Below are 26,992 nucleotides of genomic sequence, written 5' to 3' on the forward strand. Positions count from 1 at the left end.
AGCAGCCAATCAGGAGCGTCCACTCCTGATAGGCTGCTGTTCTGCAGCTGTGATTGGCTCGTATCCTAACCCTTCCCCTCTCCCTACTCTAACCCTAACCCTCCCACCCCCGCACCCTAAACCTAACCCTTCCCCATTAGTGACTAACCCTCCCCCTAGTGCCTCACCCTTACCTCTAACCCTAATGCTAACCCTCCACCTAACCCCGCTACTTACCTTCGGGATGTCAGCGCCGGGATCCTGACATACTCAAGGTGCCTCCATCCTATAGAACTCACTCCCTCACTCAACCAGACTATCAACTAGTCTTCCTAGCTTTAAATGTGTCCTTAAAACATTCTGTACTTTTTATTATATTTACCAGCCTTTCTGATAATTCATCCAACTCTTGTTACCTTCCCTGTAGTATATAAGGTCTCACAGACTCCACCTTTTTGTTCCTCCCTAGTAGTATCCATGTCACTCGTCTCTTTCTCCCCTTCAGTGATTCTAACTCTGTTTGCTCACCCAAACATTGGGTACAGAATCATGGAACATTGAATCAATTCCCACCAGTAACTTGCCACTGTATTCTCCTGTTAGCAGCATGTCGCCCTTCTCTTGATGATGCTATTTGTCCTACTTTCTTTGATGTGATATTAAAGTTTGGTAATTAAGCTATGTTCTGCCATTATGTATTGTATGTATGCTCTTATGCCCTGTTACTGTTTTCTGTGTTTTACCTGCATGATGTTGCATACACATTGTAGTTCTTATTAATAAAAGTTAATAATAAAAATAAGAAGAGTATACAGTATTTATACTGATGGCCTGTAAATGCTATTTTGTGATGTCAAAATGGCATTGTAAGGTTGCTTTGCTTTGGATAGCTTCATAAATAACCTTCACAGACAAATGCCTTGCAGGTCTGGTGCATATTGTGGATTAGTCATAGCACAAGCCAATGTAATTCTGTTTTAAATAGAGGGAGTTTTCAGAAGTTTGATAGTCTTAAGACGGCAACTTACAATTACGAAAGATAAGGCATAAATCGTAGGACAGTTGTACTGTATGGAATATAAGGGGAATACTTAAGGACAGAAATTCAAAAAAGGGTATAGTAGGATCAATCTTTTTGAAGTACAGCAAAAGATTTTAGCTTCATTCTGGAAATAGAAATGACAACAGTGCTGATCAATAGATCAGCAGACAACATTATACAGGAAAGAAGGTGGCAGTGCTCATTACCATTCTAAAAGGAAATTAAATCATTCTAACTCCCGCAAACTTCTAAATGGATTCCAATGGTGCCAGAGAGAGAATAAGAAATGTCAGCTAGGAAAAATAAAATATAAAGAAAAAGTGTGATTTGATTTAAAAATTAAATATAATAACTACTATTCAGAATTACAATGTGGTTCAAGTTTCATCATTAAAAAAAATAAATAAATAAACCCATTACCAAGCCTTCAATTGAGGTCCCACCACAGGTGTTTGGTCATGTGACTTTGCTAATGAGGGGCTAGCAGCTATAATAACACCCCAAACATTCACTTAAAATGTCACAATTGCTATGCATATACAGCTGCAAAAAAGTGTGCGGGTCTGCACCAGTAGCATATGTGTAAGGTTTCCATTAGATGTACATCACATACACTTACACTCATGCTTTTAACCATTATTTGGTTTATAAAATACAAATTTGCTGTTAAATTTTAATAAAACTAAAAAAAAAAAACTTCTTTAAAACATTATATAACTCTTACAAAAATTGCTAAAACACAAACACAAGGTGGCATGGCCACGGCTGCTATGAAGTGAGGAGGTTTTCTCTGAGCTTTCCTGTCACTCATCCTGTAATTCCCCTATCCTACTCACTGTGATGGTAGTTGGGGGTGCCTGCCTGCTTGACTGCTTTCTGTGCCCCTTGGTTTCCGGGTCCGTCGGCGCTGATGTATACTGCAGTGACTGTCACCCGCGAGTCTCTAGACCTGGCGGGAGCTGATCTCTCCCATCACTGCTGCGAGAGCTGCATAGAGGGTCTGCCTCTTTCTATTTCCCTGGCTCCAGCTCTCTGATCCAGTCTGTGGAAGCCAGTCTGACTCTGCACGGTGGCCATTTTGCATTGAGATATTGTGTGCCTCTCCGTACTGATAGCTCCAGCATTACCTACTGCTTGATACATCCAGTTTTTCCCATAAGTTCTTCTCAGAGAGAGGGCTCACAGAATTAATCTCAGGCTGTGACATCGGGGAGCTCCCAAGATCCTGCTGCTGCAGCTCCTACAGAAGTCACCTTAAAGCAAGTCTTGGATGCTGTTACAGTCAGTGGAAAACATCTATTGGATAAAATTGAAAAAGTGCAGTGTGACGTCTCCTTGCTTCATCACGTATGCAACGGATCCGTGAGTGCATGGAGAAAGTTGTATTTCTACACTGGAGGACTCACATGGTCCTCTACATCAACGTGTCTCTAATATGTGTCAGCAGATGTCCGTTATGCAAAGCAAGCTGTCTGATATGGAGGGAAGACTTCACCGCAACAATGTTCATTTTGTTGGGTTACCTGAAAAAGAAGAGGGTTCCTCTCCTGAATCATTCCTTGAGTCATGGCTTCTCTTCAATTTGCGGTGGAGCAGGCGCATCACATTCCTTCTAGGCCCCTGCCTCCTGGTGCTCCGCCTCGTACGTTCATTGCTAAATTCCGGCTTTACAAGGATCAGGACACTGTGCTCCAGCTAACTTGTATTAAAGGTTTGCTGGAACGAAATGGTGTGCGACTTTCAGTGTTTATGGATTTTGCGGTGGAGGTCCTAAAGGACAGGGATAAATTACTCCCCATTAAGCGCAGGTTGCGAGGCTTGAATCTCTCCTATGCCATGCTATATCCTTCCAAGTTACTAGTGGTGGCTGATGGGGAGACTCGCTTCTTCACTTCTCTGCATGAGGCGGCTGCCTGGTTGGATCGATATGCCCCAGGCAATAGATGGCTAGCACAAGATTTATTTATCCTTGATGTTATATCTATTCTGTGTTATTAACTGTATTTTCCTTTCAGGATGTAACTATCAATCTATCTCAATGTTCAAGAGGTGGATGTTTTGTCTGTGAAATATCTGTTGATATGTGAATATTTTGGGTGCTTCGGTTGCTCCTTTGTCAGGAGGGTGGTTTATGAAACTCCTCTTGTATATAGTTTGTAAAATACCCTCACCATCATAGTCTTTATTGGAGGACTCCTATGTATTGGCGGTTAACTACGTTTACCGCCCCAGCTACCTGTAGGGAATTTGTCTTGTTTATGAGATTATTTCCCCTCTTCTTTTTGTTGTTTTAGTTTAGGTAGTTTGTAATTTTTGGAGGATCTAAGTATGCCTATGTTGGGGGGGTATACAGGGAGGGGGGGTGGCTGGGTTTGGTTAGTACAATAAGTTTTCTTTCTTTATTATGTATATGCTTTCTGTTACGTATGTCACACATTTTCTTTTAGTTTCTGAGAAGTCTGCTATATCTCTATTTTTGTTTTCTCAGATATTTTTTTATTTTTATTATGGTACGACTACTTATGTGGAATGTTAGCGGGATTAATGACAGGATAAAAAGATCTCTAGTGTTAAAAATGCTTAAACAATATGATCCTGTTATCTCCTGTATTACTGAGAATCATTTGGTTGGAAGCAAGATTTTATCCCTTAAGCATCCTTGGGTAGGTTGGGCATATCATGCTTCACACACTTCATCCTCACGGGTGGTCTCTGTTCTTATCAAAAAATTGGTACTGTTTGTATGTAATTGTTAAGATTGACCCTTATGGGCGATATGTCTTTCTTGATTGTAAGGTCTACACTGTCCCTATATTTTTACTTGCTTGTTATATACCCCCTCCATTCTCATATGATGTGCTCAAAAAAGCAGCAGAATTTATTGCTCTGTCTCTTAATACCCTTGTGATCTGTCTGGGTGACTTCAATTACTATTTGGATCCCCTTTTGGATAAATGGCATAAGGCCCCTATGTCAGGTCCAGTGGGAGGTGAGAGAGGATTTGCGAAATTTGTGGCTGGACTGGGATGGATAGATGCATGGAGGATGAAGCACCCAGGGATACAGTAATATTCCTGTTTTTTCCTCCTCTTTTTGCTCGTTCTCCAGAATTGATTTGGCACTAGACTCCTCTTGTTTGGTTCTCAAAATATCTGCCACTGATTATAAGACAAGGGGTATATCAGATCATTCTCCCCTTATATTGAATGTGGATTTGAATGGTCCAAGGCAGTCATTATGGAAATTACATCCCTCCTGGCTCCTACGTATGGGGGCAGGTTTGGATCTAGAAGCTGCTTGGAAGAATTTATTTTCTGATCATGCTGAATCTGCTTTGATCAATGCTATTTGGGATGCATTTAAGGTTTTTATGCGAGGGACTTTGCTTAAACGGGTTGCTGAACTTAAAATATATTATAGAGAGAAGGAGGTTGAACTTGAAACTGCTTGCCGTTCTCTGGAGTCTAATTATTTACAAAATAGTCAAGAAGAGACTCAGGTCCGGTGGTTGGCGGCTCAGTCTGCATGGACTACCCATCGTATTGATAGGACTACCCGTTGGCTGTTGTTCCAGTCTCATTCCCAATATATGTATGCCAATAAAACTAGTAGCTATTTGGCCCATTTAGTCCATGCTTACCATCCCTCCACAGCTGTTCCTGAAACTTTTACTACAGATGTCTTACTGGTTTCCAACACCCATGACATTGCTGACACTTTTCTCAACTTTTATAAACTATAGTTCTAGACTGTCCTGTACCTCAGCTGAAATGGTGTCCTATGTAGCAGCAATTGGTCTCCCACATCTGGCTCCTGAGGAGAGGTATTTTTTAGATGCACCTTTTACCTTAGAAGAAGTCAAAATTGATATTAATGCCTTCGCAGGTGGTATGTTTATTCTCATCTTCAGGCATCTCATCGATAAGTCCTTCTCTGTAGTAATCTCTCTAAACGTGGCAAAAGCTGACTCTGTGGAGTGGACTTTCCTGTGGGAGGTCATGAGGGTATGGGTGAGGGACCAGTATTTCTGAGATGGGTTCAGTTGCTATACTACAAGCCTACTGCTCATATTGCTGTGAATGGGTTTATTTCCACAAGCCCCAATTTATCTCCCTATATCGATATTTCAGAAGCTGAACAGTATAATTTTTTCCTTGATTTGGTTAAATAAATGACCTCGAATAGGGTTGGGCATACTTACTAGGTCTAGAGATTCTGGAGGATTAGCACTTTCCCATTTCCCATTTTCAATACTACTATTATGCGGCGCAATTGACTCATCTGCGGCTGTGGGTACAGGACTGTTCAGTTGACTCCCTTCCTGCTCTTTAAGTTTCTCAGGTGTCAGCGGGACATACACCTCTGCAGGCTCTGCACAGTGATTCGGTTTCTCGTAACGATCACCCTCTAATTTTACAGGCTTTTGAAAATTTGGTGCACTGTTCATGCATTAATACATTTTAGCGAGATTGACCCGGATACTTTTCTTTGGGGTTCCCGTCAGCTGACGGAGCTCTCTTCCCTTAGTGCTAGGGAGTTATGGGGCAGTAGAGTTGTTATTACGATTAGTCAGTTATACCATGATGGGATTCTTAAATCTTTTCCTCAGTTAGCAGATGAATTTAAACTCCCATCTACTTATTTTTTAGGTATTTGCAGCTTTGCCATGCACTGAATACTCAATTTGCTAGTAAGCCTCTCTCGATGCAGCATTCCCCCTTAAAATCTTTTCTTTCACATCTAGGCCCTAGGCGGACACTCTCCTGTATATATTCATTTTTATCATCTCATCATGCTTCTAATTTGCCTAATTTAAAACAGAGCTGGGAATCGGAGATAGGAGATCTCAATGATGATTAATGGAATGAAGCACTTTCTTGCTCCTGTGTATCTACTGCTTCTGTTCGCTTTCAGCAGATTCAACTATTTCTGCTTCATAGATCTTATTTGACACCAGCTCGATTAGTGAAGTTTGGAGGAAGGGCTTCGGATGTTTGCACAAAGTGTAATTTAGTCTTTGGAACCTTTTGGCATTTGTTATGGGACTGTCAAAGGGTGCAATTCTTTTGGAGCAGGGTCCTTCAGGCGATATCAGATACCGGTATTTCTCATTCTATTCTTACTACAAGGTTCTGTTGTTTTGGGATTATAGCTGATGGTGTTCTAGATACAGTAAATACAAATTACAATGTGCAATACATTTATGTGTGTTAGCCAAGGTCTGTATAGCAAGACTTTGGATGGCCCCTGTAGGTCCTGACTTTCGGGCCCAGGTATCCTTAGTTGCTCTAGCAATGCAGCATGAACGTTATTTGTATATAACGCATAGAGCGGAATCTAAATGTGTTAAGATTTGGTCCGATTGGCTTGACTCAAAATATACTTCCCCAAGTCAGTCCAACTGAGGACTTTATAACAGTTATGGGATGGGATATTGATTCTGTTATATCAATGGTCTGCAGACTTCCACATATTTTATTTATTTGATATCTTGGGGTAAATTTACTAAAGTGAGAGTTTTTAGAAGTGAGTTTTAAAAGTGATGTTGCCCATAGCAACCAATCAGATTCTACTTAACATTTAACTAGCACCTTCTAGAAGATAATAACTAGAATCTGATTGGTTGCTATGGGCAACATCACTTTTAAAACTCACTTCTAAAAACTCTCACTTTAGTAAATTTACCCTCTTGTGTGACTTTTAAAAGCTGTTATATATTATATATTTTTTTGCTGCTGCTGTTTATATGTTATATGTTTATATAGTAATTTGCTAATTTTTGTCAATAATATTTGGATACGGTTGATATGTTTTTTTGCTGTGTCATTGTGTTAGCAGCTACTAAGTATCTATTTCCTATTTAATTTCTTTTAGTTGTTTGTTTGTTTTCTATTTTTTGTATATGCAAATTTATTTAATAAAAAATACTCAATTTAAGCAGTAGAGAAGTGAACGGAAACATGGCAAAGTCACCATTTTCTTGAAGACCTGCACATGCGCAGTAGACTCTGTGCTTCAGAGAGGTCCCGCATAGAGCCTGCACACGGGCCCTCTCCTCTCTTAAACCATCCTTGTGCAATCTTTACATGCACATAGCAATTTAATGCAATTTACACTATGCAAATTAGTTTAGTTCTCACTTTGCACAAATCCTTTGGTGTCTTTTTTGGTGTGCGTAAGCATGAATTCTATTGGCCTTCATTTGGACGGTTAACTACCATTTACAAAATATCACATTATACAAAATAAATTAATTTACATTTAGAGGCTTACTATTCATACAAGAGTATTGTAAAATTATTTATAATAATCTGATTTTCCCTGCTACGTTTACTATTCGCTTTGGAGGCGGTTACAATGCTGACATGATTGTTGCATACTCTAGTACTAGTCATTTTGTCTTAGTAAATTATACTACAAAATAGTAAGACAAAACCGTGATTTCCACACTGTAAAATACGTATCTACAGTACATTGCACTTTCTTGAAAAATGTACACATTAAATATATTTGTTCTTTATTATTTATTAATAAATCTAGCAATAAATCTTTTAATTCTTAAAAAAAATGACATTTTTGTAGTTTGCAGAAATGTTCAGCTGAATAGCCATAGCTGTACTATAATTTCATAACCAACATACCCCTATCTCCTACCAAAAAAAAAATCATTGTTATTGGATCTCATACAATATTCATAAGCACGAGCAACTGCCTATTTTACTGACCTGACCTTGGAGCTGTTCGAGTGGAAATGAGTTTTTTTTTTTCCCTGTTAACGTGAAAATGCCTTTATAGCTTTGGTTTCTGTGAAAGCTGAAAAACTCATTTTGGGGGATTGATGAGGACAAATGTGTGTTTATGTCTCAAAGAAGCATATAAACTGCAAAGAACAAAATATGTTATGCTGTACATCATCAATTCATGGCTGTGTCTTATGTGATTATTTTTTTAATTGTTGATAGGTTTTTCCAAACACTGCAGAGACAGATATATGTCACGTCAACATCTTACCTTGAATTAATCAAGACCTTTAAGAATCTATTAGAACGTAAAAGACTGGAGTTGTTAACTAGCAAGAACAGATACTTGGTTGGCATTGAAAAGCTGGATTTTGCTTCCTCACAAGTGAGTAAAGATGCATTTGCCGCTGATCAAGGTAATACCATGCCTACTGTTTCACCTCTGAAAGTGCACATTTCAGTCCAGGTTTCCAGAAAGCACTTTGTAAACAGGGGTGCGAATTAACAGTTGCCTAGGGTTATAAAAAATTTCAAAGCAGATGGGCCAAATTTCTCCTGATTTAATTAGATTATAATGTACTCTCATTAGTAAACAACGCAGCCAGACTGGCATTGAATTCACAGGAGCAATTATAACTTCCTCTCATAAACTTGTGTGATGGCAACACTTGTTGTGAAAACAGCATGGCCATAGCGACTTCTTTCTGCTTTTGGTTACCATGCAAAATTAAAGTTTTCAGTAACACGCAGCGGATGGAAATGGAATAGTCCCCAAAATAGATCTGTTTGCATTTTTCTTATTAAAGTAATCATCTAACTTAAACAATTTTTATATTTTCTTGATGTGAAAATTCTAAGGTATAAAATAGCATTCTTGATGTTTTATAGACATTTTGTCCTTTTTTCCATTGTCCCAACCTCTTCATGTGCCTCTTGTTTTAATGGTGATGCCACAAGTTGCTTATCAATGGTGGTGTTCTTGTGAATATTGGCACAGCAGCAGTAGTGTTTGTGCAGCTGGCACAATAAAGTTTTGCTTTTTAGATATTTTAAACTGAATTTCTTTGAAATGTTTATTGCAAACATACTTAAGAATTATTGAACGAGGCTGAAGATGGAACTCACACTGGCAGCTAAATTACCAATGTAAATACTGCTGGAAATGTCTATGTAAATATGATAGAGTCACAACTACTAACAAGCACATTCATCAAGTCATTAATGTTTCAAGAAACAAACTGCACCTTCATGGAGAAATAGCCTCTGAAATTGACTGGGTTTTTCCTGTCAAGGAAAATTGGCCACCTGTCCTTCAACGCTGCTGGGACAAATCTCATTCAGTACAAATAGCCGCAGTTTTTGACATGGAATTTCAATTATCCTTGAATTTTGAAATGTGTCCATGTCAATTTGCACTTGCTGGACAATTTCATCGCTATTATACAAACAGTTTCTTCTAATTCTGCAATTTCTGCTGGGAATTTAACTACCTCAAACTTGGGTTCAGTTTAGGAGTTTTCTTCTTTGTTATAATATATTCAGATATATACATAAAAATATCAAGTTATAGACATTTCACAAAAACATTTTCAGCTGAATATATATTATATTTATATTTTATTTATCTATATGATTTACCTAGTACAATAAAATGGTTAAGTTGGTATTGTGTACTTTGATTCATCTCAGCTTTATACAGTTCTTTTATTATATGTATGCATTTATGGTCAGAAATGAGGCAACAACACCAGGATGATTAAACATACATTTAATTACATTGGTGTTGCACCAATTACATACATTTAATTACATTGGTGTTGCACCAATTACATACATTTAATTACATTGGTGTTGCAGGAAGCCAGTGAGGAATATCATATTACATAAATTTGTTCACTGAATGAATCAATCTACCACGTCATTCTCAAGTTTAAAGCTACCTCCTGAGGATTTCTTTCTACAAGTCTAATCTTTCAACAAGTCTAATTTATGGTGCATTTCACTAGGATAAAAAAGCTACTTATTCATCTCCTGAATATATTGACCTCTATCTAAGATCAAGTGGATAATGTTCAAATAGAAAAATTGCAACATCATTATTTATTTTCCTAGTAGGTACAAAAATTAAAAGAAACAAAGTTTACTATACTATGGTAGCAGATGAGAATGTGTAAAAAACAGCTTTGCTCCAAACCTGCCAAGTGCCATTGTTCCTCTGTTCCATCCCGCCGGCAAGCATCTTCCATGTGCTGGCAAGGCATCTGTATAGCCAGTGATGCTCACGTCACAGGAGTAGGCATGCGTCCCTCTGCTGGATTTAAAGAGACAGTCACATAAAAATATGTCTGAAAACATTAAAGATACAAATTAAATGGGCCAAGAGACCCTATTGAAGGCCTTATCTACATAAAGACTAATGACAATACTATGTTTGTCCTTAACACTGTGAATTTTGGTAACTGCCACCAAAAGGGTTCTAATAATATGAGTCGAATTACCTTATAAAGCCAATTGTGCCGGAGGGAGCATTTTAGGAAGTAACAATTGGAGACGTAGAGCTAACCATTTTGAAAATATTTAAAAATCTTGATTCAGCAATGAGATTGGGAGATATGAGGAGACCAGAGTAAGATCTTTATTGATATTTGGAAGTACAATTATGCAAGCCATGTTAAAAGCTGGAGGCGCTGGGTTCCCCAAGAGGATATAGTTATGCAAAGTGGAAAGGTATAACATGTGGGAAAAGCAATTTATAATGCACAGCTGTGAAGCCGTCTGGGCCTAGTGTTTTTCCAGTAGGCAATGTATTAATAACCAAGGCTATATCTTGTACCATTATAGGGAGATTAAAAACTCCCTATCAGCTGCGGTTAGTTTGTACAGACCAGCTTCCCTCATAAACTGTATTCCATTATCATGGTCATCATGCGGAGCTCTATATAAATTATCGTAATATTGCAGAAAAGCGTCACCAACTTGATCTGGGTCCATGGTGGATTCAGCCTCTGTCAAACATATGGAAGATATAGTCTTGGGGGAGGTACATGACCACACTAGATTTGCCAAAATAAGGCCTGGGTGATTACCTCATCTAAAGTATTTATTTTTTTGAAAGTGGAGATTTAATTGGGCTTGTTCTGTACATAGTACCTGTACATCATAAAGGGCTTTTATGTTCTTGTACTCATAGGTATGACAGTTTTATGGAATGCATAACATATTAGTATACGCTTTAGCCACCCTGTCACTAGCCTGGCGAAACCATTTTTGGAGTAACTTTTCCGTATGAGAGACATATGCTATAATGTGACCTTTCAAAACTGGTGTAGAAGCCTGCCAGAGAAGATTTATGTCCTGACAATGAACAACATTGTCATCCAAATAATTTTTTAAAGTGTCCAACTAATTGTTGTTTAACATCCTCCGAAGAAGTTAAGTAGTTAGGAAACCGTCAATGAAATGAGGAGAAAAATGGGGCTGCCAATTTAAATGTAAACCAGACCAGGACATGATGTGAAATCAGTACAGCCATGGCCAAAAGTTTTGAGAATGACACAAGTATTGGTTTTCACAAAGTCTGCTGCTTCAGTTTTTATGATGGCAATTTGCATATACTCCAGAATGTCATGAAGAGTGATCAGATGAATTGCAAAGTCCCTCTTTGCCATGACAATGAACTTAATTCCAAAAACAAAATTTCCACTGCATTTCAGCCCTGCCACAAAAGTACCAGCTGACATCATGTCAGTGATTCTCTTGTTAACACAGGTGAGTGTGTTGATGAGGACAAGGCTGGAGATCACTCTGTCATGCTGACTGAGTTAGAATAACAGACTGGAAGCTTAAAAAGGAGAGTGGAGCTTGAAATCATTTTTCTTCCTCTGTTAGCCACAGTTACCTGCAAGGAAACATGTGTGGTTATCATTGCTTTGCACAAAAAGGGCTTCACAGGCAAGGATATTGCTGCTAGTAAGATTGCACCTAAATCAACCATTTATTAGATCATCAAAAACTTCAAGGAGAGTTTTGCAATAGTTGTGAAGAAGGCTTCAGGGCGCCCAAGAACATCCAGCAACCACCAGGACCATCTCCTAAAGTTGATTCAGCTGCTGGATCGGGGCACTACCAGTGCAGAGCTTGCTCAGGAATGGCAGCAGGCATGTGTGAGTGTATCTTCATGCACAGTGAGGTGAAGACTTTTGGAGGATGGACTGGTGTCAAGAAGAGCAGGAAGGAAGCCACTTCTCTCCAGGAAAAACATCAGGAACAGACTGATATTCTGCAAAAGGTACAAGGATTGGACTGCTGAGGACTGGGGTAAAGTTATTTTCTCTGATTAATCCCCTTTCAGATTGTTTGGGGTATCTGGAAAAATGCTTGTCTGGAGTAGGAAAGGTAAGCGCTACCACCAGTCCATGCCAAAAGTAAAGCATCCTGAGACCATTCATGTGTGGGGTTGCTTCTCAGCCAAGGCAGTGGGCTCACGCACAATTTTGCCTAAGAACACAGCCATGAATAAAGAATGGTACCAACATCCTCTAAGAGCAACTTCTCCCAACATCCAAGAACAGCTTGGTGATGAACAATGCTTTTTCCAGCATGATGGAGCACCTTTCCATCAAGCAAAAGTGATAACTAAGTGGCTCGGGGAACAAAACAGCGACATTTTGGGTCCATGGCCAGGAAACTCCCCAGACCTTAATCCCATTGAGAATTTGTGGTCAATCCTCAAGAGGCAGGTGAACAAACAAAAACCCACAAATTGTGACAAACTCCAAGCATTGATTAGGCAAGAATTGGCGGCCATCAGTCAGTATGTGGCCCAGAAGTTGATTGACAGCATGCCAGGGCGAATTGCAGAGGTCTTGGAAAAGAAGGGACAATACTGCAAATATTGACTCTTTACATAAATTTAAAGTCTTTGACACTTATGAAATGCTTGTAAATTTACTTTAGTATACCATATTGACATCAGACAAAAAAGTCTAAAAACACTGCAGCAAACTTTGTGAAAACCAATACTTGTGTCATTCTCAAAACTTTTGGCCATGATTGTATATCAGAAATCCCTGAATCCCCTATCCTATGGAGCAAGGCCTCAGGCACCAAACAATAATCTAATCTGAAAATGTTCTGTAGGGGTGGGAGAAAAAGGTGTATTCTCTAGAGACAGCTTTGAAAAACCTACATACATCCACTAAATAAAAAGGTGGACAGTGAGATGTGACAGCCTCCACCTCTCTCAGAACATCCCGCAGGATCAACCTCAGGATCTAGCACTATATTCAAAACACCCACTACAATCAGTATAAACATCAGAAAAGAAGGGTGCATTAAAACCCGGTGGAGTGTATATACTGTATATCTATATATTATATACACACACATACTGTACACACAAATGTAAATAAATCACTCTTACTCCATACCTTTAGAAAAAGAAATATTTTTTCATCCAAAATGGTATAAGATACAATTTTATTAAACAAAAAACTACTCCCCACTTTTTAGTTGTAAAAGAAGCACTTCTATAATGTTGTACACAGGTATCTCTTAAAATGTTAGGGTCCTACTGTTTCCAATGTGTTTCAAGAAAACTACATCAGGGTGATGTCCTTTTAAAGGACACAATTTTTTTTTGCTCTTAACAGGGGTGTCCAACCCTTCTACATTCCAAGTAACAAAAATTGAGTGAGCATTGCACCTGTGGGACTAGGGGACACGGCAGTGGATTAGACATCAACAAACTCCTGTTCTAGAGATTAGCTGTCTGATCTCAAATCTGGCATCTGCCCTCAGCTCATCCCTGTGAGAAGGACAAGTGGCAATGTTTGCACACCACTGGAGAGACCCATTAGACATATAATTATAAAACAGAATATAGAAGCAATAATACTTATCATTATGGTTCCAGAACCTCAGTCCACATCATTTTGGGTAGAATGAGGTGGGGTGGTACCCAGAGATTGTAGAAAGTTATTGGCTGATCCTGGACATAATATGACTTTGCTGGATATATTAAAGCGAAGCAAAATCCTTTGGCAAACAGTTCTTTGCAAACTGTGGAGAATTTGCGCCTCTGGAACGAAACTTGAAAGGAAAAGTCTTGATACATAAGCAATTTGTTGCCATCATAAGATAGATCAGTAGACTTGCAGTAAGGAGGAGGGCAGTGTGGGTAATTAGCCATTCTATTTGCTGCAGCCAGAGTAGGGCATGTACTGACACTCACTCACTCAATCAATGCTGCTGTGTTGCTTCCCAATCATAGATGGGAGTTGGAGAGCTGCGGAGCAGGGCCTGCAGGTCAAATAGCCGCAGGGCTGACTTCCAATGGCAAACATGGAGCAAGGAGCTGGCAATGGTGTTATTGCCTTGTTGGTCCTTATCTGTGTGAGGTTCTGGTTTTGTTTCTGACCTGGGGTGGTAATAGGAGCAGACACTGAAGCAGGTTTAAAAGTAAATGTGGAGTTTTTAATGAGTGGCTTAACAAACATGAATGTGGTAAAACAGAAAGTCCGGGTATAGCACTAAAGTGCACTTGGGAGCTGTAGTCAGGCAAATAGGAGAAAGTCCAGTTAGTGACGGGCAATGGAAAATGTCCAGGTAGTGACTAAGTGACTGGTTAAATAGAAAAATGTCCATGTAGTGGCAGGCAAGGGGAACTGTCCAGGTGGTGACTGATTAATGGAGAATGCAGAGTGAGGAAGAAATATCCAGCAGAGTGTCAGTGGAGGTAAGGTGCAGGGTGAACAGCAGGACTCAGGTACTCAGGCAAGGGGAAGGTAATGGAGGATGCAGGGTAGTCCAGCGGGGTTGGAGCAGACAAGCAGGCAGGCAGGTAGCGTATCACAGGTATCAGGTGGTGAGCACAGGGAACTCTCTCTCAGCTATGCTGAGAAACACATTGCACTGGCAATGAAGTGAGGCTCTGAACCTCCCTAAATACCAAGTGCTGCGCTGTGACTGGCCAGAGAGAACATGTGACAAACCAGGATTGGGCGAGCAAATAACATGGCCGGAGGCAAGATGGAGGCGCCCATGCCAAACGGAACAGAAGCACTGCCAGGCCTCACCAGCCCAACGTGACAGCATGCCCGTGCAGAGCCACGCACAGCCAATGCCCCTCGCCACACACCAGCACCACTGCCAGACGCCACAGTGACCTCACAGGTAATACCCATCGACCACCGTGCCGAGAAACCCTGGTCGTGACAATCTGCTTACTGTCTCATGTACTTGTAGGGGGGTGTCCAGTGGGTAGCAACCACTGATGTGCCTGAAAATAGTGAGAATCTGGAGAGCTCTGTAAGATGTGACCATGTCCATCAGCCTACCCACTGGGAGTCACACTTGTCTTTTAATAACTATTTGCACCCTAGTGCTTCTCTTCTCTCCATTCTGGTAGTTCAACAAGTATCCAGGTTTGGTTGTTGCATATGAACTTTATGTCCTCTTCATCTGCTTTTGTCCACCTGTTGATTTCCCTTTCTGAAAGATTAGATATGGTTTCCAAGGACATGGTATACTTGTATTTGCTTTGTATGAGAGTCATACAGGGGGATTACTCTCTTTTTCCTTGTTAAACACTTTACTTCATCTTCTCTAATTAGTAGTGTGCTTCCCAGAGCCATAACAGGACTTAAATGCACCCTGTGCCAGCCCAACCCCTTAGCGCCAGACAGGGCCGGCTCCAGGGGTCGGAGCACCATGTGCCGGCTCAGTCAATAGCGCCCAATACTCGCACGTGACCAAAAATGGGGGCGTTGCCTAATTTTCATAAGCTACACACCCTAATTGACGTTATTTGGAGGCGTACCCGCATAGCACGCCTCCAAATAAAGTCAGGCTGGGGGTAAGCCCAGCACTCCATCACTAGCTGGGCTTCCCCCAGCACTGAATGAATGCTGTGCGCATGCACGCGGCATCCATTCAACTACTGCGGGGTCCAGCACCACTTCACAGCTGTGGCAGTGGTGGGTCCCCAACCTCCGGATTTGACCATACGCGGGCCACTTTGGCCCACGGGTGGAACAGCGGGACAGTACTGTCCCTCTGAATTCGGGATGTTGGGGAAGGATGTGCCCTCTATGGGGTGGCGCCCCTGTTCAACCAATTTGGGCGAACATCCCAAGAGCCGGCCCTGGCGCCAGACATCATAACGTCATTGCATTGCTTGGAGGGGCAGTGCCGGAAGCACCAGTAAGTGCAGCTCTGACCACAGCATCCTGTGGATGCTTTGGATCAGCTGCACAAACTGCAGGGTGCCTGTCTTAAGAGCCTAAAGGACGCTCCAGCACCACCACAGCAGTGAGCCTGGCTGTAGGGTGCCATTCCAGGCACCATGCTAGTCAGAATCAAGAGCCGTGGGGCAGTGGTGGTGCTGCCAACAGAGCCCTGAGATCTGTGCTGTGGCACTGGTCGCACACCCCTAGTTACAGCCCTGGTGCTCTGTTTCATATTGTCTGACCCTGCTCTTCACTTAATTCGATTAGCTATTCAGAAGATGTATCGGTGGTCTGTTTAGAGTTTGTTGGATTTAGGTATGGAAGAGAACTCAAAGACATTGCTTCATCCTTTAACGCCAACAAAAGCAATGATGTTGTTGATCATCTTTTTGTCTGTTCTTTGGTCCAGAATTCTGTATCCTTTGGAACTGTCACTGTATCTAACAAGTATCCCATTCACAGCTGGCAATATTTTTTCCCATAATATAAACCAGTAGTTCTCAAACTCGGTCCTGAGGACCCCACACAGGTCACAATTTGCAGGTCACCTAGCAGATGCACAGGTGTATTCATTACTCTCTGACACATTTAAAAGATCCACAGATGGAGCTAATTATTTCACCTGTGATTCTGTGAGGAGACCTAGAAAACATGCACTGTTTGGTGTCCTGAGGTCCAAGCTTGAGAACCTGTGATATAAACAAATGCTTTGCATCTGAGTCTTTGAAGTACCTTACACTACGTTTCTCACCGTTCCAAAGTTAACATGTATTTTTTTACGCCAATCTGGAGAATAATTTGTTTTGCAAGTATATAGCTTTATTTGCTGCTTCATCCCACAATCTGTTATCATGCATCGGATCACCTCAAACCCATGGTTCTGTTGTTATTTTATATACCCCATATTGATGTGGTATGGATCTGCCTTTTGATACTTTTATGTTTTGCCACTTTGAAATGTGTGCGCATTTCACTGAAGCTGGTTTCTTATAAAAATTAAAATTAAATAATACTAATGATATATATAGCTCTATTCTTATTCTTTGCTTTTTATATAAGAAATTGGTAGAGAGAAGTTTCGTCTGAAAGTAAAGATGAGATATAAAGATGAGAATACTACAAAAGAAATGTCAAAGATAACAACTAAATCATATTATTGTGATTTATGCAGAAAAGGTCGGATATAGAGTTGGGTATAAGTTTGATTACATTCAACAAAAATCCACATTGTTTTACTTTACATATGCAGTATAACAAAACAGATTATTGAATTATACACAACTGGAGAGGCATATCAAGTGAATGCAAGCACAAATTGCATTAAGAGTACTACTCTGTCTAAACACTATGCCCAAGCTGTCATTGGCTACTGGGGTTCACTAGGATTTTTAGTACAATAAGCATACTTAATTATTGTAACACTTTATATGATTACCCTTGCACCCATTGGTGCCAGGAGATGTCCCAGTGCTATGCAGTCTGAAGCTAGTATTACATTATTACAGGATGAACCCATGCCATTCCATCCTGGTGCTGGTTCCTGCTATCACAGGGGAACCACATGAATGTTGCACCCCTATAATGGTGTAACTAGCCTATGCTATAGCACTGGTGCTGCTTAATAATATATATGGGGAGTTTTTGCTTTTACTTTTAAAACTGCAATCATCAGTATCATTAAGTTGATGATGACTCCCATATCTTTACACCTGTCATTCTGTATCTTGATGCAGCTATATACTTACAAAGTATTATGAGGCCTAAGTTTCAAACTTTTTTTTTTGACTGTTATATGTCTTAAAATTTTACTTTTATTCAAGATTACTAAAAAAACAAAATATAGTATGTAATACAATTGCAGCATGCACCTTTAAAGTAATACATATTATGTTGCACAAGGTAGGGTCTATTAAAGGCTTAAGCCAAAGGGGTTGACAGAAATCCCCAGTTATAGATACTTATTCACAGTATATGGTTGAGTGCTCAGTCCAAAAATGTATATCACATTAATTGCAATGATTATAATTAACGTGATATACAGTGTTGATTGAGCATTAGCCATATGGCTTAGGCCTGCTCTAAATCAGACACACACAGTGTCGGAGTAAGGAATGAAGGGCCCACCAGAAGAATACAATGACAGTGGCCTGCTAAAATGCTGCGGTGCACCACTGGAAGTGAATGGCCTGACATCAGATATAGTTAAAAAGAAATATAACTGCCAGAGTTATTCTTGATAATTTTAGCCAGTTTGAGATTGCTCTCCAACCCCTCCCCATTCACTTTAAATACATGGGCAATGCTGTGTACACTACTACTAAGTGCAAGTAACTAGCCCTTCACAACAAGAGTAGAGTGACTCTGCCATCTTTCTATCAGGACAATGTCCTCAGTGGCACATGCAGGATTTTGAAAGGGGGGTTTCCAAAGTCTTGGTTACCGAAAAAACATCTAGCCACAAATAAATATATATATATGCTCCCAGTAGTGCCCTTTATACAGTGTCCCCAGTAGTGGTCCCCCTATGCAGTGCCCCCAGTAGTGCCCCTTATACAGCCCCTAGTAGTGCCTCTTATTAGGTGCCCCCTGTAGTGTCCCATATACAGTGCCCCCCTTATGTAGTGCCCACAGTGGTGGTCCCTTATACAGTGCCCTCAGTATTGACCCTTATACAGTGCCCCAGTAGTGGTCCCCACTATGCAGTGCTTCAGTAGTGCCCCTAATACAGTGCCCCCAGGGTGGTCCCCCTATGCAGTGCCCTAGTAGTAGTCCCTAACACTGACACTTTTATAATAAATTGCTCTACAGTGTATTGCTGCTATACTTCTACAGGTCCTTATCTGAATCTCCAGCCATGCTTTTCTTGTCCCAGCCCCTTAGCCCACACACACACACTGACACAGACAGATACCTACACACATACACACTCATACACAAAAACACAGACACATACACTAACACCGCAGCGCAGCCAGCGCTTACCTTAAAACAAGAATGCTGCCAAATAAATACAGCAGTCTGGCACCACCCCCGCCCACCCGCTCCATTCCCCCCACGCACCTCCAGCTACAGCGTGCAGCTCCGGGACTCAACAGCGCTGGAATACAGGACTCACCCGGCGGCATGGCGTGCTCATCCTCTCACATGCCGGTCACGACAGTGCAGCTCCGGGACTCGACACAGTGGAATACAGTGTCACCCCGCCGAAGGCGCGCTCAGCCTCTATCATGCTTATTGTCACGACGGTGCCTATCGGAACTGACTGGGAGTGGCTCTCGCGCTGAGCTCCCCCTACTGCCAGCCCAGGCAGTACAACAAGGACTCTTGAAAAAAAAAAATTCAATTGTTCAGCTGTTCGGGCCAGCGCTGAATGGAGCGACGGGCAGGGGGGATTTCTTGGTACTCGGAAACCTCCCCTCCGTGCGCGTGTGGTTCTGACTGAGTGGGACAGTAACCCAAATTCGGGGCTAAACCACCAAAATTAGAACAGTTGTCAGACTATTCCTCTCTAATACCTGTTTAGAGAGGAATAGATTTCACTAACTGCTGCTGCTTGTCTGCCTCTTGAAAAGTTGGAGCCCTGATTGTAAGAAAAGATAGAAATATGGAAAGTCTTGCAAGGAGTTAACCCAAGGCATCCCTAGAGCACAGAGTTGTAAAGTGAGAGTTTGGTCAGGGCATGAGTGAGTGGAGATAGGATGGTGTCCAATGAGGAGAAAAGGGCAGAGTCAATAACAGCAAGGTTGCACTTGGTGAGCATTACTTGGGAGTGGAGCTGAAGGTGGAAGGGAAAGAACAAAGGAGAGAAGTTGGTGGTCAGAGAGAGAAAGAAGGAATTTATTGAAATCAGATGACATATTACAATTAGGGATGTACACTGACCCCCGTGTTTTGGTTTTGCATCTGTATCTCCTTGTTTTTTGGATCTGGATTTGGTTTGCAAAAAAACCACCCCTTGTGTGTTTTGGTTTTGGATCTGTATTTTTTTTTTAAAAACTGATAAAATTTGCTAAAATCACATCATATGTTTTTTTTTGGTCCTACAGTATTATTAACTCCCAAAACATAAATTTCCACTAATTCCAGTAAAGTTTGACCACCTCACAGCTCACAATATTGTTTTCATCCAGTGTAGGCCCAAAATTTGCACAAAGCTCACTGGCTGACTAAGCTAAGCTAAGCGGCAGCAGTGGGCGGCACAAACACATGGCAGTTCAACTTCCAACATGGCACATAAGAAAACATATGTTTTCATTAATGAAGAGGCCTGAGGGAGTTGGAGTATGAATGTAGTTGTAGGCAGGGACAGGAAAGTTTGATTGGTAGTAAGTTTAATTTTTTTTTTTTATTCCAAAGCAAATTTATGAGGGAGGAGGGGAGAGCATGGGTGAACAATATGTCCCATGTTCTGCCCACAAAATCAACTAGGTGGTCCAGGTTTTTTTTTTAATTAAATGGGAATGCAGGAGATGCTGTCTGTGCCCATAAACTTTTCTGAACATTTTTGGCATTCAGCAACCACATGTCAAAGACTGCAGCAGCATTCTCATTCACATCAGTCCTTGCCCCAGAAGAATCATTGAGTGCTATGCCTGCTGCTGCTGGAAGTGGATTTTCATCCCAGAAGGGGACCAGGAAGACTACTAGTAGTGCTTTCAAAAAACAATGGACCGTTATATAATCCTTTGCAGAGATTAGCTTCACTAGAAAAGCATTTCCCAACCTATACAGGGACATTAAAACAAACTTAATTAGTGGCCTCCAAAACAACTGTTCACTTAACAACAGATATGTGGATAAGCTGAACAGAGCAAATGTAATATTTAAGTCTTACGTTGTGTCTTTCTTGAGAATACTTGAGCGCCATGCCTCCTGCAGAAGGGATGAAGACATTGTGTCTTTCTTCCCAACTGACACAGATCTGAAGAGCTGTTGGTAAGCAAATTGTCAGCTCAAGTGGTACATGATGCAGCGGTGGGTTCTCCTTCAGTTTCTCCAGCAAGTACATCTGCCGAGAAAAAAACTAAACTATCCCAAAAAAAAAACACTGGTGATGCAGAGGAGTCAACACAACCAAGTTTTTTTGTCTTGTGCCCAGGCATGACAATGGGCTTTTCCTTATCATGAGAAACGTGGGGACCAGATGCTGTGCACAACCTATTTCCTGAACTCTGTATAATCTAAATATATTCTAAAGTAGTAGAACCCAAAATGATGAGAGGGTACCAACTAAGAAACAAATGTTGCTTTTACTGATAAAAGTTTCACAATAATAGTCACTACAATTGTAATGCAATATAATATGGTGCCTGTAAACCATTGGTTTTACACCAACAGAATAAACAAACAAATAAACACAATGGACAATGCTGCAATATGTAAAAATTATCAGAAGGAAAAGTAAACAAATATAAACAAAAATAAACAAAATATAGACAAATGTAGACAAAATATAAATAGCAAATGTGCCGATCTATTTGTGAATAGGCACTGGTACTGGTCTCAACCTTAGATGCCGCCAACTGAATAGTCAATATGATAGAGATGGTTAAAGTATAGTGTTTAGTAAGGGAGATCTAGCGGCATCCCGCTAACTCCAAAGGGGTACCTCGGTGGTATGCTGTAAGTCCTGTGGATGTCTGTACGTTGCCCACGTTATTCTCCGTGTAGAGTGGGGGAGGCTGGCTGTGGCGAGCGCCGGGGATCACTCTGCGTCATGGGCGCCCTGAGTGCCGAGATCACGGACACTGTCCCTGTTGCCAGGGGGCAGGTCCGTGCGCGTGCACCAGGTGCCGGACAGGGGAGAGGGGTGCCTACGGTCCTGGCTTGCGCAAGCCGGGGGCCGCGGACGACTCTGCACCAGAGGATACTTACCCAGATGCCAAGCTGCCGGTCCCGGCGGTCTTCGCCGGCGGTGATGGCGCGCTTCTGTTGCACGCTAGTAGATTCAAGTTCTGGTAGTGGTAAGCTGAAACAGTTGGACGACAAATGTGGTACTGGAGACGCTGTTAGATAGGGATTGCAGTGTTCCTCCAACGCGTTTCGACCTGTCAGGTCTTCTTCTGGGAGTTGAATTGTTCTAGTACTGCTGCTTGAGCCTTCAAATACAGCGACAATGTCTGTGATTGGTTCAAATTGTGATTGACAGGAGGGCGGGTCACCTTGGTGATTACATCCTCCTGAGAGTGCTATCTATAATGTGTAGCTGATAGGCTGGATAATAAGGTTCCACATACATAGATGAATAGGTATGATATTGCTTGTATAAATGTATCTATATATATATATATATATATATATGCAAAGTATACATATACATATTTATACACAAATAAACACAGTAAAGAAAAGATAAAATAAAGATAAATAAAAATAAAAATAATAATAAATAAAAAATTGATTAATTATATAATTAATGAGGAAAATAAATAAATATAGAAAGAAAATAAATGAAGAAAATAAATAAATAAAGAATAACTAAACCAAAAATACTGAATAGAGATGAAATTAATAAACGAGTGGAGATATATCCCTAGGTGTCACCTAAGGTGTAATTGATACATAAAGGCGAATAAGAGTTTTCCTTATATTATTGTCTAACGGGATATAGATAGCTCAAACCTAGACCTCAATAGTATATTATCATATTGTATATTGTGTATATGAGAAAGTGAAGCAAAAAGAAGCCAATACTTCTGTAATCATATCCGAGAAGGGGGTATATGGGGTATACGGTCTGCATAATGAATGGAATGGAATAGTAATCTAATTTTTACATATTATGGATTTTACCTCATTGTCACGATTCAGACCTTTGGGATGAAAAGTTTGTAATTTATACATCCATTCTAGTTCCACTCTATTTATGTAGTTATCAAAATTGCCCCCTCTCTAGTTTGGTTCAACTGTCTGTAATGCTATAAAACTCAAATGTTTTGGATTATTATCATGATGATCATTAAAATGTTTGGATAAATTATGACTGTCCAATCCCTTATTTATGTTTCTGACATGTTCCATAATTCTTACTTTCAGGGGTCTAGTAGTTCTGCCCACATATTGTTTCGGACATGTACATTGTAGAAGATAAATGACATTCTTATGGTTTCATGTTAATGTTTCCTTGATATTGTATGTATCTCCTGTTGAGCAAGATTCAAATGTCGTAGTTGGTTTAGTGCTTGTGGCTCCTGTGCTTCTGCATCCGGAGCATGAATGGCAATGGAAGAAGCCATTTGATGGTGTACATAAAGTGGTCTGTATTGTTTTTTTAGGCGGAATATGGTTCTTTATCAATTTAGACCTCAGGTCTGGTGCCTTCCTATATGTTATTTTGGGTTTGTTGGGTATTAATCCTGCCAGCATATCATCGTCTTTGAGTATTCCCCAATGTTTTCTTAGGATCTTTTCTAATTGTCTACTTTGTTGTGAATATTGTGTAATGAATCTGACTTCGTCGTTTGATGTTCCTTCCCGATTTGTGTTGATACTTTATGAGTCAGTAAATCAGCTCTGTCTCTATCTTGTACTGCCTCTAGTGATTGAAGTATTAGGGTTTGTGGGTACTTATCATGGGCAACAACTGTTTCATCCACTGGTACCTAATTTAAACAAACAACATCCTCATCATTAACATCCTTATTAGCGTCAACTACACAAATATCATGCTCATCCCAGTGCACTTCCACAGAAGCATCCCGATTTCTCTGTCAGCATGTTCACTTGTGCTTACATCACCATAAGAGGCAGAACTACCAATCATAAATAAAGGCCAAAGCCTTAGCCTTTCCTTTCCACTTCATGTGATGAAACTGGCATATTTCCAATTTTATGTCTTTCTGCAGCTAACTTTCCCTTTGATGTTTTCTTCTTTACCACTGTAAAGATTGGTTCTTGATTTTAGATGCCCTGAGTTAAGCCCTGTATGCCCTTGGGCATCGGATATTAGATAATGTAGATGGACTAGTATTGTCATGACTGGTGGCACTGGCAGCAGCTCCAGAACTAGTATGTGGTTCCTGCTCTCCTCTCAAGTCTCAACTGATCATTCTCCATATCAACAAACACGAATGAAATGGGGTACAGCACACACATCAATTTGTGGCAATTTTAAAATACTACACTGTGGTATCAATGACCTACATTGTCACAAGTTTTTTTATGAATAAGAAAAGAATAACACACTTAACACACTGCGCTGCCACTTAGTGTCACAAGATTAATTATTTATGAAGAAAAATGACACACTGTGCTGCCACTTAGTGTCAAAAGATTAATTATTTATGAATAAGAACACACTGCGCTACTACTTAGTGTCACAAGAGTAATTTATTAATAAGAATAACACACTGCACTACCACTTCTAATATCACAATACATGCGGTCTGGCCGGCAGTGTCACCAAACAATAATAGCGCACACGCACAAAAAATAAGCACTGTTATTTTTTTGGACACTAGGGAAGAGCACCCCTGAATGAGGCTTCAGCCCCTTGATCAACAACACATACAGTACCCCTTTTTTATGGACAACAAAGCACCCCTGCCGAGTATGGACAGACCACCTGCAGAGTCACAAATACGTGGATGATAAACTGCAGCAGTGTCACCCTACAACAAGTTGCTAATGCACACACACAAAAAAAATACTTTTATTTTTTTTACACTGGGGAAGAGCACCCCTAATTGACAGAGCACCCTCCCTGGACAACACAGCACCCCTTTATATACTGCAGCCCTAGCCTGATGGACAGAACTAAAACACAGCAGCAGCCACAGTTAATTGACAGGACAAGTGTCACAGCAGCTGCAGCACCCACTAAAGAAATCTCCCTTTATATACTGCAGTCTATGCCCCTTCATGGACAACACAGCAGTAGCCTTCAGGCCAAGAACCCGACTTTATACACACACTGAGCGACTGACAGTGACTGACTACATCTGCTAGCTTCTTTCTCTACAGCTGGAGTGAAAATGGCTCCGATCACGGGGACCTTTATAAAATCCAAAACCCGCGAGAATCCGACAGCAGGAGGATGATGCATTTTGCCTCGTTTTCAGGTTCTTGCCTGGGATCTGGAAGTTCGGGTGGGTCCGGTTCACAGACCCACTCTAATTACAATGTGAGTGATCACTGGAATGGGAGAAGATACATTGGGTGAGGTTAAAGGGGGAAGGGGGGTCAGTTGTTCGGAAGCAGCTACATACGTGGGATTGTCCAGTGGGATATTTAAGTCACCCATGATAAAAGAGGTAAGGTTGGAGGAAATTAAGTGGGGAAGCCAGACTTCAAACTTATCTAGGAACTGGGAGAAGATGTGTAAACTGAGTGAAAGGCAAATAAAATGGACCTCAAAGGGTTCAGTGGGTAGGATCCACCAAATCCTTGTCACCAAGATAAAGGGTGTGGGAGTGAGTGTCTCACAGCTGAGAGAGCTAGTGTTAGACGGGGAGAAACACATTCAGTAATGCAAGGAGGTTGAGAAAGTCAAAGATACCGTAAAGTGGTCATACAAACTGATTTGGCATTCCAGAGGACACAGGAGAAAGGGAAAGAGTGGTGAGGGGGAATGGGGATTAGGTTGTCAGGGTTAACAGTGTGCTGACAAGGTTCAGGGACTAGCAGGGTGAATGAAAGGGAGGAGAGAGTGCTAATAGGACAGAAGGCAGGGGCAAAGTGATTTGAGCCAGAGAAGGTGAAGATATGAGAGGGCACAAGTGAGGAGGAGGGTGGGGCAGGGAGTGAGGGAGACAGGTATAGGGAGTGGAGTAAATAAGGGTAGGGATAAATGTAAAAACCTCAATTAGTATGGTGAGAGAGTAGGTGACTAAAGAAGGGAAGACCACTGGGGAGGGGGTGTTAGGACATATTATCACAGCCAGTACTGATTACACATTAGTGTAGAAAAATTGCACTATAGTAGATTAGGGGTGGGCAACAGGTTGTCAAACAACACTTGTTATAGTTTAGCATAAAAAGATCAGTTTATTGACTACAGAGTATCAGGACAGATTTTTATGTCTGCTGGGAGATTATCTGGCATTATTTGGTAGTTTGGGACAATATATCTGCAAGCTATGACAACACATTATTAGACAGGAACAGTTATTAGTGAGCATAGGGTGACATATCGACAAGATTGGTTTCGGATGAGACTAGAACTGCAGGCTCTCAGACAGCACTAGTACTATTTATACACCCCAAATCTGCACATTTAACTTGATGAAACCCATAAGCATAGTCCATGCCATTATTTGGCAACACCTAGATTATCCATACACTACATGCATCATATATCATATATAACAGCTGCAACATCTTACTGTGTTTTTCTAAGTAATTCTCCTGATTCCTCATGCCGCTGGGTCTCTCCACCTCATGCAATTGACTCCCTGCTCCCTATTACTTGCCTCCCCTACTTGCTCTTTTTAAGCTCTATTTTTACTCCGCCCCACCCCTTTCTCCCGAATCCCCATGCCACTGACCTGTGTAAGCCACTGGTAAGTGGATCCGTAGTACCTTATCTGCTCTACCCTCTGCTTCAGCAGCTGCAGGCATTTAAACTGATGTGACTCCTAACAGTATACCATACCTCCCAACATAACCCTCTCCAGGAGGGATACAATGCTCTTGTCCTGGACTTCCCTGGTAAGAGGTGGGGCTGCAGCGCAGTTCAAAAGACAAATAGGGGAGCCACACCAACTGCCATTTCAACCGCTGCCAAACATCACTGGCTGGGACTCACTGGCAATTGGTGCGACTCCCCTATTTGAATTTTGGACTGTACTACAGCCCCACCTCTGGAGCCGCCACCAATCATTAATTACCAGGGAAGTCCAGGACCAGAGCGTTGTGTCCCTCCTGGAGAGGTTCATGATGGGAGGTATGCTATACAATGGTATTAATTAGGTTTTATAGACATGTAAAAATATATATGTGTATATTGTGGTAAAGTAAATATATGTATTAGTAGGTAGCTTATATATAAAGATATTATAGAAATG

The 26,992-nt window shown here is 41.0% G+C and overlaps 1 protein-coding gene across 1 annotated transcript in view; it reads left to right on the plus strand.

Annotated features, from left to right (window-relative positions):
* LOC148538322 (dynein axonemal heavy chain 3-like) overlaps positions 1–26,992 on the plus strand; it is a 1,025,530-nt gene that overhangs the window by 681,504 nt on the left and 317,034 nt on the right. Inside the window, exon 40 of the mRNA XM_088455384.1 lies at positions 7,984–8,146. Coding sequence (XP_088311510.1) covers positions 7,984–8,146 — 163 coding nt within the window. The remainder of the gene's footprint in view (positions 1–7,983; positions 8,147–26,992) is intronic.

The sequence above is a fragment of the Taudactylus pleione genome, unplaced genomic scaffold (genome assembly GCF_031769625.1).
Source record: "Taudactylus pleione unplaced genomic scaffold, aTauple2 ptg000040l, whole genome shotgun sequence".
Lineage (NCBI taxonomy): Eukaryota > Metazoa > Chordata > Amphibia > Anura > Myobatrachidae > Taudactylus > Taudactylus pleione.